General features: G+C 41.7%; 1 protein-coding gene across 3 annotated transcripts in view; it reads left to right on the top strand.

The window, feature by feature from the left end:
* Positions 1 to 14,724, top strand: part of fhip1aa (FHF complex subunit HOOK interacting protein 1Aa) — a 34,101-nt gene that overhangs the window by 8,914 nt on the left and 10,463 nt on the right. The window contains exons 2-4 of one of the 3 annotated variants that reach the window (XM_046047946.1): positions 2,214 to 2,263; positions 4,158 to 4,378; positions 12,733 to 13,413. In XM_046047946.1, coding sequence (XP_045903902.1) covers positions 4,271 to 4,378; positions 12,733 to 13,413 — 789 coding nt within the window. In that variant the 5' untranslated portion in view covers positions 2,214 to 2,263; positions 4,158 to 4,270. Of the gene's footprint in view, positions 1 to 2,112; positions 2,264 to 4,157; positions 4,379 to 12,732; positions 13,414 to 14,724 lie in introns of all 3 variants that reach the window. The other 2 variants (XM_046047947.1, XM_046047948.1) reach the window with 2 other exon arrangements.

Here is a 14,724-nt window from a genome sequence, read left to right as displayed (position 1 = left end):
CAGAGCAAGTCACAAAGTGCTTTACAGTGATAATAACAATAATAAAAGCAACAATAAAATAGTGGAGAGATCAGACAATCATACAAAAGCATCAAACATTATAAAGGCATCAATCAATATAATCAATGTATTTGTGTATATTAACAGGCGCATAAATAATCAAAATCAAGGCATTATGTATTTTTGTCCCATTTCTGGCCCTCCTGTATTTCAGGTTATTTTGGGCAAGTAGAGCAGTGTCTTCTGGGTTACTGTGGGCTCCCACTGTGTGACAACATGACAGCAGGTACTGTAAATGAGAGCATGATGTAGGTTATGACTTTCATTAATGGGCCTTTTATTAGATAGTAGTTCTTCAAACATACTTCCACAAGTGGTGTTCTATGTTGTGCGGAAAGTGTCATATTTCATTGGATTGTTGTTTTATTAGCTCAGTCTCAGTTGTGGTGTTAAATCCAAGTCTTGATGGCTCATAGTTCAGACAGAAATGTACTGTACCAAACGGAGCATTTTTGAGAGAAGTTGTTGCTAGTGTATTGTTGTCTGAGAGGAGCTAATCACTGCTTACATCAGACTAATCTTGCAATCTGTTTTACCGCTGAATAAATGACAAACTGTAGGTTTTTGACTCTCAAGACATCTGTACCACCCATGAGAAAGACTTGAACAAAAGAGCAGCAGAAAATTTACTTGAAGCAAAGTGAAGGCTGATAAACAGGTGAAAAGCTGCTTTAAAAAAGTGAACCTGGTCAGAGTGAAATACAGCAAGCAGGCTGATGGACGATAAGAAACGTGAGCGCAGCAAATCGGGCTAACCTGGCAAAATGTTTTATTTTCTAAAATAAAGAACCCTATTCAGCCTGTTCTGGTTTTCTGCACTTCCAAGTCAGAAAAGGCTCAGCAGGAGATAATAGTCCTATCATGGTTTGCCTTACTAGTGACTTTAGCCCAACCAGTAATGCATTTTTGAGGCAAATATTTTGATATATTAGAGTTTTAAAAATCTGTTATATTGACTGATACTATTTTTTTGTTTGTTTACATGTAACAGTAACAAAAACATTTTAAAAGGATTCTTTAAAAAGACTTTGTAAAGAATTGTGTCATGCAGTAGATGAACATGACTGTTGAAAAATCAACTTTCCAGTGCTCAAGGAATGTAATATTGACACTGTTTCTTAATTACCTCAAACATATTCTTGGCATTGCTGTACTGCAATGTCTTTATAGTGATATTACTTATCAGCCAACATACACCAATATATCTGCATTGGTAGACCTCCTCCAGTCCAAGTGCTCTAACCCAGGCACTGAACTTAAAATTGCATGTTTGTATGCAATAAAATGTGGGTCAACAAGTGTGATTTGCAAATGAATGTGATGCGCAACTCCATGATGGCTTCTACATTGTGCTGTGCATGTTTGAGTCCAAAGCAAGGCACAAAACCACCATGAGAAACAAAATTAGTGTTTGATGACTCCTCCTCAGCACACTCACTCACCCACACACGCACACACCTCCCTCCATCTGTCTCCCTCTAACTCTCACTATTTACACAACACCGCACTTTTATGAAAGACTGTCTGTTTTACAAGAAACCCACATTTAGACATCAATTTAAAAAAAACAGCAGCAGCAGAATTAGAGACTTGATGTGGTCAATGTGTGTTATATTGTACATGATTTTTAAAAACTACATTTTGAGAGTTTTGAGGCTGCTGCATCACTTGACGTGATTCCCACGATGGCTCTGTGAAAGAGCTGGAGAGGGCAGTTGTACTGCTGGTGAGTCATGGGCCTCTGACAGTTGAGAACTATGCTAATTACACTAATTCAAGCACTAATTGAAAGGGACAATAGTGTTATTCTCCCATGGTGGAAGGAGCATGCGGCTTTGATATTCATGTTGAATTCCTACAGAAATATGAAGTGCTGACCTGCGATTGGTCCTTGTTATGCATTTGAACACTGCTGCTGTCATTTTTCTCGTACCTCCTCCTTTCCTGTAGACTTACACTCACCCTGTTTTTCCTTTCTGCTCCCTCCCCCTCCTGCTTTCCCCTCCCTCCCTGTAACCTCCTCCTCTCCATCTCCATCCATGTGGCGTTCAGAGCAGCTTACTCATGTCCAGTCACTTCCCACCACGCCTGGCTTCTCACACGGACACTCACTTTCTTCTCATCTCTCTCTTTGTTTTGTTTTTTGACAAAAGGACAAGAATGAGGTCCTTGTCAACCTGTCACTGAAGATGGTTCAGCGAAGGTAAGAAACCCCCCTCCCTAACACACACACACACACACACACACACACACACACACACACACACACACACACACACACACACTCTCTCCTCGCTGCTTTTACATTCCTTCTCAAGAATCCACCCTCTTCTAACTGAAAGCAGATGGTAAAAGTTTGACTGTTATGCCTAAACTCTGTGGTTGGTGTGGATGTTTCTGTGGTACTGGGGAAAGTGGATTCAAAAGAAGAGAGTGAGCTGTGATTGGTTGAGAGGCACTTTTAAGGTAGAAGCGGGAGGCTATAATTTGGTATTGTGGCATGCAGCTGCTGCGTGTTTTACAGTTGATCTCCTGTGGTGACAGAGTCCATGTGATCCTGTATTATGTAGTGTGAGTGTTTAACTCTGTCCTGATGTTGTGTTAGTGCTCCGAGACAAACATAAACCATGTCATGTCACGCTAGTGGCATGGCTCTAGGGATGTTGGCCAGTTTGGTCCAGGATTAAAGATCTATTGTATGGGTTTAGATGCATTTTTGCATCCATGGTCCTCTGAGGATGAGGCCTGCTGACTTTGGTGATCCCTTGAATCCCAGTGAATATGGTACAGACATCCATGATTCAAGTTCCCCACAGGAGGACTTAGAATAATTTTGATGATGTCACTAGAGGGAAAGTCAGGGGATCACCAGGTACTGGACAAGCGTATCCTAATAGTAACTGTTAGCGTGCTAACAATACTGACATGCTAAGTTAAGATTGTGAACGTGGTAAACATTACCTGCTAAACACCTGGATGTCATTGTGAGCATGTTAGCATGCCAAGATTAGCATTTAGCTCAAAGCACCGCTGTGCCAAAGAGCAGCCTCACAGAGCCGCTAGCATGGCTGTAGTCTTGTTAAATGTTCTTGGAGAGATTATGTGTAAGATCCCTGTGATTTTCATATACATGTTCATGTTTCATATTTTCTTGATAGTTGTCACAAACCTTCTCTGTTTGTGATCAGAGGAAACATGGGGAGATGAGGCACATCCTAACATCCTTCCTCTTGAAGTGCAGGCATGTTCCTGGAAATATGGTGCATTGTAGCAGCCAACTGGATTTATCCTTGCTGGATTTTTTTTCTCACATTATCCTGTTTGAAAAAGCATTACACTCTTGCTGTTCCCAGTCTTTTCAAAGAAAACTTCTTTCTTGTTTAGCAGTCATTTCTTCCAGTAATGTCCTTCCCAAGGGAAACAAGAATGTAGTTCTGGGGAAAAAGTCGGCATCTTCCAAATTTCCATGGTGCCAATGTGAGTGTTGGAAAGGATCTGCAGAGCTTCCCTCAGGCTATTTTCAACTAAGAAAATATATATATGGTTTTCATACAAACAAGCAGTGTGAGCAATGCAGACCTCACTTGCCTAAATATGTTGTGAAATATGTCATTCAGAAATAAAAACGCCAAATTTATTTATCTACAAAACTAGCAATCACGTTTTGTTTTCCCCTAACTCCCCTTTCTATCAACCAGAGTTGTTCACATCCAGTTGCCGTTCGCCGTCTGATGTCAAAAAATGGTTTTGTAATGAGAGTGATGTCAGAGGGGCCTGCAGGAATCCACTTTGGGCGTCTGAGGTATTCCAAAAGCAATTTGACAGCTCAGTCCAAAGTCCAAGCGCGGCAGGAAACTCTCTGAGCCAAAGTCGAACAAGATGCATCTCTTTCTCTCCTCTACCGAGTCATCTGACTTAGCCTGTTATTGTTCTCATTCCTGCATGCCTGTCATAGCTGCTGTCTAGCCATGCAGAGGGAGAGAGGGAGAGAAATGCACTGCAAATCACCAGTCATATCATTGTACGGGCTACTATTTTATGAAGCAACTTTTTGTGACTCTGTGTGATGATGTCCGCTTGTGTTTTTTTCCCCTCAGGCCCTCTGCGATTATGCTTCCTCCTGTGGTTATGGTTGCACCCAGTAAGCAATCAGGAATGTCCTCCTTCTCCTGCCTATGACATGGTTTAACCCACGTATGATCTGGTCATCATGATGGCCTCCATGGTTGCCAATGGAAACCGAGATGGGCAGGCTCTGGATTTGAAAGGGGTGGATCCAGAGACCTGCATGATTGTGTTCAAGAACCACTGGGCTCAGGTAAATGCCAGCGCTAAATCCTGCTGCTTAAAGGAATAGCTTGACATTTCTGGAAATACACTTTTTTTTTTAGATGAGAAGGAAGATACCACTGTCATGGAGCGCTCCGGCAGTCCAATGCTTACAGTTCATGCCAAATTACCTCAATGTCCCTGGTTTGATTTCAACCTGTGAGCTTTGTTGAATGCCATACCTCGCTCACGGCCCTTGTTTGCTGTCTGTATTTTCAGTGTTGACTGTCCAATAAAGGCAAAAATGCCTACAGCTGGGAGGCAATTAGCTTAACTTAGCATAAAGACTGGAAGCAAGGGGAAACTGATATGCTCTTTCTCTCCAATTTGAAAATATCAGCATATCTTAAGCTCTCTAATTAAAGGGGCTATATGCAAGTTTTTGATTTTAATAAATCATTTTCATTGCCTTATTGTCAGTGGACTCAAAACTCAGAAACTTAGAAATGAAGCACATGCCTGTTTTTTCCGTTGCTTGCATCAGCCACTATTCTGCTTTTAATGTGAGGTCTCCGGGTCGGATTCAGCCCTGTGCGCTCTCCCGAGCCTCTCTCAGACTACAGCGACAACACGGCAGCTAACGAGATGCAGTCCACTAACACCATAAAACAACCAGCTCACAGCAAAACACAGGCTCCACGTAAGGATACAAAACAACAATAAAGGTTTATGTGCTGAAGCCCATCAGACCAAACAGGTTCAGATGTCGAATAAGAACAAAGTGAGCATTAGCAAAGCTGGAGAAACAGAGAAAGTCACATTAGCTCGCCGGTTAACACCGAGCAATTGCTAATGTTATCCGGTGCAAAGTTACATCGCTTTCCACATTACCTCACCAACTAACGTGACCCATGTTACTATCCTGTGTACCACTGTTGATTTAGCCTGCAAGAACGGATGTAACGGTAAAAAGCAAATGTGGAGAGATTTATTTACTAACGTTAGGCTATAGTGATGCAGCCAGGGCAGCCAGCTAATGCTACATTAGCTCTGACCTGCCGCTGTTTTCTTCGTAACGTCAGTTTACGTTTATTGTGGTTTTACCAATACTCCGGTATACAGCTTCTCCACCTCTCCGTTGCTGTAACTAACGTGACCCACATAATGTAAAACACTGCAACAAAACGGGGACAACAACACAGAGGATTAGCCATCCACTATCACTAGTTACAGTTAAGGAAGGTACTTACTACGGTCTAACTGTTATAAAGTGTGACACAATCTTGTTATAATATCCATTCCAGCTCACTAACCGTTTCATTATCATCCAGTACATGTAGCTGTGCTGACATTGCTGAGCCTCCGGTGACAGATTCACAGATAGTAAAGATAGTTACTGAAAAGCAGCAGGCGAGCTAACGATTTAGCACGTCGGCTCAATGCAGTAAATGTACCGTGATCATGTAACCAGCATGGATTAGTTCAACCTACAGTTGATAAAACTATTACTGTAACATTGCAGTGGGAGTTTACCTGAGTATCCAGCTCTGTCTGTTCTCCCTGTCTGTCTATAGCCGCTTTCACTCTGCCTTTTTACGGAGTATTGAGCTGATATGCGGCTCACTGCGCTGAATGAAAGGTACGGCGCTGGTGTTGATCTGCCTCTGAGACTGGAACATCGTAGTAACAGAGCCTGAACATGTCTGGAGAAAAGCCACAGCCTGCATGCTGGTGTTCCTGCGTTTATTGTGGTATTTCTGTATGAAAGTGGTTGTGTTTCGGATTATGCTCGCTCATGAGTTCAAGCGAGCACGCGTACGAGCACACACCTGGTTGCAATCTTAGAACCGGTCGGTGGAAACTCCATAATGCCCCTTTAAGCATGTTATATTTTGTTTGTTTAATCTGTGCATAAATAGAAATACCAGTTTGTGCTAGTAGAGAGTTGCATGCTGTAACTTTTTCTAGATGAACAATAATTTATCTGGCTGGCCAGAACTTTGGTGCTGCATCTTCGCAAATTCATATTGATGATTTTGTTTTTTTTTCTTTTTCTGTTTGTGTGCTCATTAAACTAACAAGATACAGCAGGTTAATTACTGAACTTAAGAGGCAAGGCTAGCTGCTTCAAGTCTATATGCTAAGCTAAGCTAATCAACTCCTGATTCTAGGGTCATATGTAAATGCACTGACATCAGATTAGTAATCTTCTCATCTAACTCTTGGCAAGAAAGTAAACAAGCTTATTTTCCAAAACTATATTGAATTATTCCTTTAAAATATAAATTTCAAAAATGCTATCTGGTGGTTGTTCCTGGTGGCGTGGAGTAAAGCCGCCGTTTGACCAAAAGTACCTGGGACTTTTATATCCCCAGATCTCTTTTCAATGAACTAAAAGGTTCCTTAAGCCCACTGTTGTGTGCGTTTCCACCGTGGTCTAAAGACCTGCGAAGATTAGGCAAATTAACCTGCTGACGTCATTATTTGTAACCACTATCCATGAGAAATATTTATAAATGAACATCAGATTTGACTGGAATATAATGAAAAACTATAGGCTTTGCTTGACCATTAAAGCAGCTTTTTTGTGTGAGTGCTATAATGAAGATAGGCTACACACGATAAAGTTCATTACGCATTAAATAATAGCCAAACAAACTGGATAAAGCCATAAAGTTCTTAAAATAACTCCAGCACAGAAAAAGCAACACAAAAATAAAATCGCGACAGTAGATCAGCTGCAGCACTCACGTCTGTGTCCGCCTGCGGATGTTTAATGAGCTTTAATTACCTGCTGTAATCAGCTGTTCCACTTGTTTCGGAGAGGAGACCAACTTCGGCTCCATGTAGGGACTTCCTGGCTGATGAAAACTTAAAACAACAACTTCGGACCCAGTATTTAGCGTAACTCCATCAGCTGATCATTGTAAACACACCGCTGCAGCTGGATGCTATTTCCCAGTTATGAATTTAATGCCAACATACGATCTCAGGCGGACATTGGCGAGACGTGCGGATAACAAACTGGATAAAACCATCAAGTTCTTAAAATAACTCCAGCACAGAGAAAGCAACACAAAAGTTTGGAAGGTTATTAAAACATTTCCAGCAACAAGAGCTGCAGATCAGCTGTAGGACCGTGTCGCCTGAGCGTCGGAGGAACGTGATCTTTAATGAGCTTTATTACCTGCTGTAATCAGCTGTTCCGCTTGTTTTGGAGAGGAGGAGACCGACTTCGGCTCTGTGTAAAAACCTCCTGACTGATGAAAACTTAAAACAACAACAACTTAGACCCAGTATTTAGCGTAAACACACCACTGCAAGCTAGCCAACATAGATCTCAGGTGGACATCGGCGAGACTTGTGTGGCTATTTGACTGTTGATTGTGATTTATTGGTTTGCAAACAAAGGTGGAAAAGAGACAAGCAGTCGTAGAAAAAGCAGTCGTAGAAAACCCCTCCCCCCTTCCGAGCAGGGACTTTTTGGGGGGTTTAATGAAGGCCCCAGAACTACATTTAGACCCTGGTCCCTCCGGTGGAAAAACAGTGAGTTCCTCCAAAGGTTCCTAGTTCCGGGGTAAAGTTCCTTTGGTCGAAATGCAGCTTAAATGTGTATGCCTTTTTTCACTGACGCTGCTTTCTGCTACCCTTGCACCTATGTTCATGTAATTACTTTCCTTCTTATTATAAACCTGCCTTATACAGCAGCCACAGCGAAGAAACACTCCAACATTATGACACAATATTCTAATGGAAGAAAACACCAACAAAGAAGCAATGCATACCTAACTTGAATTTACAAAGGATATGAATGCATTATCGTTAGAGACTCTCTGACAGTGGGACTGAATTGATTGTTGGCGTACAGAAAAAACTTATTTACAACCATGAAATTTGCATTAATCTACATGCCATCACCCTCACTGAATACCTACGCAACAAGTGGATCCCACGGAGCTTGAGATTGGCAAAGCTTTACCCACTAATGTATGGGACAATAAGACCTTTTGTGATAATTGGTGTCAAGTCTTAAACAAGGTGGCATGGAGTAAGAATGTAGGTGTTTTTTCACTGACACTGCTTTCTGATTGCCTTGCACCTGCGTGTTGTGCGTATAATTACTCTCCCTCAACCTTGAAAGTGGTTTGCATGTATTTACTTAAAACAAGTCAATGTCTTCTTTGCGACCCCTCCTCACAGATTGCAGATTATTTTGTGTAGATTTTCATTTCACAGATAGTTTAATTGTTGTAATTATTAAGAGGCCAGAAGAGGTAAAGACCATAGAAAAGTCTAGCAAAACAACATCATTTTGCGCCCTAGTTCATCTTGTCACTCCTTAGATGCCTAAGATTTATCTTGTGAGCCCTTGCAGAGATCCTGACCCCAGGTTGGAAACCATCACTTAATAAGCATCAAAGTTATGCTTATGAAGTCGACTTTACTTCTACCTTTCTGACTTTAAAAAGTGACTGGCAAACTCCAATGCTGTTCCAACAACAGTAAACTGCAGTGCAGTTATAGGCGGAGGAATCTTGGCAATGTGAGGCTGACTGTCTTTGACTCTTGGCTCTTTGAAGCAGCATGTATCCCTGTTCACCCCTCTGGGTCCTGGCAGCCTGCAAGACCTACTCCTCCCACACTATAATGAACAAATATTACACACACTGACATGAGTATGACACTGGCCAGACACTGAGGGGCTAGAAAAGGGTGTTGGTAACTAAGTGTCAGCTGCTTTTATGTGTAAGTGGTTAGGGTTTGTCTTTGTGGGGTCTGACACTTTGTAAGAGGGGATGCTCTCTGGTGCTCACAGCTAAATTAAGCTGCATTCTTCTGTATTTTGTTAAAGTGTACCACCAGATGAGGTAGGGATTTGTTGTGTTACTTGGTCAGAAGTTGTGTGGTTTAATGCAGATATTGAAGACCTTGCTGAACTATAGTTAAAGCCCCCCTTCCACTCAGAAATGTGTTTTGCTTATTGTTACTTAATTTCAATGATTGACCTTCACTGTATGATCCATGTGCAGATTTTGATACTAGAAGGCTGTTTTCACTTTCATCTGCTGGAGGAGGAAAGTCTCTCTGCGCTCGCCTGATTTTAGCACATGCACATACGATAATGATTTTGTGACATCACACCTTGCATGTTAGATCACTCATGGTCAAAAAGTGTGATGTGGAAACGTGAAACCTCCAGTGCACATATACTGAGAACCTTTCAGAGAAGTAGGAGACATCTTTTGTCCATTAGTTCAGCTTTTGACAGTTTCTTTTGTCATTGATCAGCACAGTTGTTAAGAATATTTTTTCTCTTTTTGTGGGTGATTAGTATTTTCTGGTGTGTGTGTGTGTGTGTGTGTGTGTGTGTGTGTGTGTGTGTGTGTGTGTATAAATATCATGTTCCTTGGTTTCTTGAGGAATTATGGAATTACATTTGAAAAATTGAGCTTGAAATTTCATTGTTGACATTGGAAACAGTAGTTTGACAAATAAAATCCAGTTACTGGAAAAGTAAGAGTTCCAGTAAGTAGACCTTATGGTTGCATTTTCTTTGTCAAACTAGTTTGATACGTTTTCTGGAGTGGATGAATTATTCTAGTGACATGTATTACGTTGGCTGTATCTGTTAATGTGTTTGGTGAATTCAGACTGATGTGGAAGTACTGTATTTAAAGTGAGCGTATTGTTTTGAGTGTAAATTAGCCTGTTGCTAAGTTTAACAGGCTTGACAGCACAGTCCAGGCCAGTGACAGGCTTGGCACTGAACATGATGGTAGGCTAACCTTTCTGTCCTTTCTAGGACATCTATAAGGAATCTAGTTAAACCCAAAACACTTATTTATTTATTTTTGTGATTAATAAGAGCTGTGTCACAAGCTGTTTGCTTGATTTTACTTTTTAAGAAGTTGTTGTAAACAAAAATATAAGAGACTGACTAGTTCTAGCTACTGAATGTGAGCAGAAAAAAAATGAGAACTCCCTGTTCCAGATTAAAGCTTGTTTTGCTTTAGGCAAACTGGCAGCACAATTTCACTCTTGCAGAGTTGTATTTCCTGCTTAATTAATCTGTAGCCCAATGAGGGTGCTCCTGACTTTGGTTTCAGTTCGGAAAACCTTGAAATCTGAGGAACATGTTGTAACCAATATTGACGTTGTCCCTCTGTAAGAAGCTCTGCCTGTTGCATTGGCAGATTAGGTTTACGTTCATTTGCTGCGCCTTATCTTCTGCTCTCCAGGCCATAGAGAGCTCATTGTGTTTGTTGTGGCACGCAAAGTGATCTGCCAACAATCTTTAACTAAAGACAGTGTAGTATGTGTAGCAGTTTCTTCCTTTTCACTATAACTCTTCAGAGTTACTGACTCATTCCATTCATGGCTAATGCAAATGTTTTATGACAGTCAAGGGCACTCCACTGTTGGTAACGAGGAGGGGGAAATGTTGTACTCTTGCTTTCCCCACTTAAATGTATACTGCCAGCTGTGGCCTGTGATGATTAAAATGAAACAAATTATTGCTTTTATTTGGTCCCTGAACCAGAAATATTATTCTGACTGAAGTACAAACGTTGCTGTCCCTTCTTACATATTGCGTTCAGGTCACTATCAAAGATCCTTTCAAGATATTTATGCTGTTCGACAAATTCAATGCCAGTTCCTTTAATGAAGGGATGAGATGGTGGTTCGGACGATTTAGACCATACACACTGTATGCCGTAACTGCGTCACCTGATATTTTACTGAAGTGTATTATTACAACAAAGGCAGTGTGGAGTTGGAGTCTGGCATTGGGATGCTACCTTCAGTTTGACATCACTGCTCCTCCGTCACAGTTGTCAAGCTTGTCCTAAAAATGAAAGCTCCCTCTGACTTTTTCTGTATGGCCCATGTTCTAACAAGTGATACAGATACAGTCCGACTACCAACTGATCTGTCCGCAATGTCAGACCTATTCTGACCTAGAATAAATACTCATGCTTGCTTTGCAAATAATATACATACTCTAGGCATCGTAGTTTAACAAACCGTAACCTTGTCTGCAGCTGTCCTTGATTGTGTCAGTATTAGGCCAGCAGGCAGCCCATAACCGCCATTCTGACTCCTCCGTATGTCCAGTAAGTAAAATCCTCAAGTGATTTTTCAAACCTGGCCCCTTCCAGTCACTGCAGTAATGTCCTTGGAGCCTGCACCGGACTGATTCCTGAGCCTCGGGCCACTGGGCCAGGCCCCATCGGGCTCAGACAGGGATTACAAACCCTGTTCTCTTGTTTCCATCGGCCATTCCCAGTTCTCTTGTGCACAGCCAGTTATTGTCTTGGCAGCAGTGGCAGGCTGGGGACATTGGCTCTATTACTGTGACTCTGGTTTCTATGCAGCGGACACACAAGGGAGGGTCTGGATACACAAAGGACTGTTTTACCCTGTGCTACCAAACTGAGTTTATCTGTACTATGCTGCTGGTTTATTGACACCCCATTATTGTTAATAATTCACCTGTCAGGAAGAAGCAAATGATTTTACCTGCAACATATCAGTTTTTATTTAATGTGCTATAAAAGCACTGTCTACAAATGAGATTAAAACTGTTATAAAAAGGAAATATGGACCATGTACCATATGTCAAGTGTCCATAGTATAGCAAATTGACTGTACATTATGTGAGTGGTAATGCTTAAGATCCTTTGTCAACATAAATAGAAACCTATTCAGTGTTGTTTGCACTTTTTTATATTCCAGCAATCAATTTGCTTCCTCGGATTTTATTGATTGAGTTTCTGTTGATCTGTCTTCAGCTTGTGTTCTCCAAAAAGGTGGCCATTGCTGGCCTTCTTAACTATAAGGAGCAGTCAACATTGTGTCACAGTGTTTCTCTAGAATTAATTTGGATTTGTCCCTGTCCAAACAGACTTTGGTAACATAAATTTTGTATTTTTTTTTTTATCAAAAGGAAATACACATCAAAGTGCAGGCTGATTGTTGTCTGATGTGTTGAAGTGTCACTAGCACATGTCTCCAGCCCGAGCCTCGAACACCCCAACAAACTTATTAACCCGTGTAAACCCTAAATGTGGCAGGTTTTTATTCCAGCCAGCCACACTGCACATTAAGTAAATGTATTGCTTTTTACATTATCACACAAAGAGAAAGGACCAGTTTGTTAAATTAGGTAGTGAAGTGTTTCATTACAATGAAAAACCTTTACAGGGTACTTTGCTGACAAAGTTTATAAGTGACAGCAGCTTTATTGGGTGATGAGAAGTATTGTGTTCTTTACTTAAAACCTTCCCCTAAAATCATCCTTATGTTGTAAGGGTTTATTTTTAGATCTAATTCTACAACCTATGCCTTTGTCTCTTATAATGTGTTTAGTTTAGGTAATCTTCCTCTTTTCTCTCACTGTAGGTGGTGAAGATCCTAGAAAAGCATGATCCCCTGCGCAGCAACTCCACCCTGCCCTCCCTGAGTGTCATCAACCTCAGCGCTGGCTCTAGCGGCGGCCCTCGTTTTGGCACCATCCCCGGAGATGAAGCGAGTGCGGTGCAGAACTATGTGGAGCACATGCTGTTCCTGCTCATGGAGGAGGAGAGCGGTCAGGCCGGAGCCATGGGCCCGATCCTGGAGTTTGTGGTCATGGAGAACGTGATGGAGCGTCTCTTTGTGTGGAGCCTCCGCAGGGAGTTCACAGACGACATGAAGGTGGAGCAGCTAAAGATGTACGAGATGCTGGTGGGCCAAGCGCACCAGCCTCTGCTGCATCACAAGCCCATCCTGCGGCCACTCATGATGCTGCTGTCGTCCTGTTCAGGCACCGCAGCGCCAGAGGTGGAAGCCGAGCTGGTGCTGCTGCTCAACCAGCTGTGCTGCGTTCTGGCAAAGGACCCTTCAATTCTGGAGCTGTTTTTCCACACAAGTGAGGATCAGGGAGCCACCAACTTCCTCATTTTCTCCCTGCTCATCCCCTTCATCCACAAGGAGGGCACAGTGGGCCAGCAAGCCAGAGATGCACTGCTGCTCATTATGTCGTTGTCTGCTGAGAATGAGCGAGTGGCCAAACACATCGCAGAAAATACCTACTTCTGTCCGGTCAGTCCCAAATGGGAAATTATCTTTCCTTTTCTTCTTCTCTTCACGTGGTGATTCTTGCTATCTGTGAATCTCCCCAGACTCAGTGCCTCTCTTTTTAACTTTCCCAACTAAATCAACCTTTTTTTGAGTGAAGAATTGTCTACTCTTATTCTCTCACAGCCACTCTAAGATCAGACCAAAATATGCAGATGAATTCATGACGCCACTTGGTGCAAGGTTAAATCTCTGGCAATGGATGTTGCAAATGTCTGCCATTCACAAGATTATGGCACGGTTGCAAGCTAATCCCATGTAAATAATGCCATTTACCCGCAGCTGCAGACATTGCAATGAAAAATTGCTTTTGATGCAATGCCAGTTTAACAATTGGAGTCTGAATTTAATTGGTTCCACTGGCAGGCTAAAAGGATAATCCTATAGAGGACGTATACATCAACACTAATGATGCACTCATTTTACAGTTGCGACTGCGTGGTTATAGCCTTTGTTGTTTGAAATCCTACTCTGTAAATCATAATAATACTGACAGTTTGTTATGTGGGAAGTCTGACATTGATGCATTAATTACTGACCTAATTTCCTGATTATGACAGGAAAGGTATAGGCAATAAAACTCTTTGCACAATTATTTATAGAACTGACCTGTGGGATGCATAAATCCATATGCATGCGCATGTCTTACTGTGCGAGAAGAACCAGGCAGGCTGACATGTAGGCTGCTGCAGTGCTCTGCTTACATCTGCGTTACATTAGCAATAAGTGGAAAAGAAGAAATTATTTGCCCATGTATTTTGAAGTTAGCAGTAAAATACTGTTATAAATCTGTTGTGAAGCTGAAAATAAAACTGCAAAGCCGTGTATAAATCATTTGTGCCATACACTGCCTCATTAATGTTTAATGAAGCCCATAATATTCTCTCTGCAATCACTTTATGTCAGATAATTTTTCATTAGACTGTATATATCACATGATACTAGGTTTGCAGCACAGTAGCCTACAGGTAAAACATACAGGCCTAATCTTTTTCACAGTGTAGTTTTGCTGTGGGGGTTAACAGCTGAATAGTGAGAAATGAAAGTGGTATTATAGTTTAATTCAATTTTATTTAAATAGCGCCAAATCAAATCACAACAGTTATCTCACAGCGCTTTTCATAAAAGAGCAGGTCTAGACCATACTCTATGATGTTATTTACAGAAGCCCAACAATTCCCACCAAGAGCAAGCACTAGGCGACAGAGGCAAGGAAAAACTTCCTTTTAAGAGGCAGAAACCTCAAGCAGAACCATGGCTCAGGGTGGGCGGCCA

Source organism: Micropterus dolomieu, linkage group LG04, assembly GCF_021292245.1.
Source record: "Micropterus dolomieu isolate WLL.071019.BEF.003 ecotype Adirondacks linkage group LG04, ASM2129224v1, whole genome shotgun sequence".
In the NCBI taxonomy this organism is placed as follows: Eukaryota; Metazoa; Chordata; class Actinopteri; order Centrarchiformes; family Centrarchidae; genus Micropterus; species Micropterus dolomieu.
The sequence above is the reverse complement of the archived record's forward strand: the minus strand, read 5'-3'. Positions and strand labels throughout refer to the sequence as shown.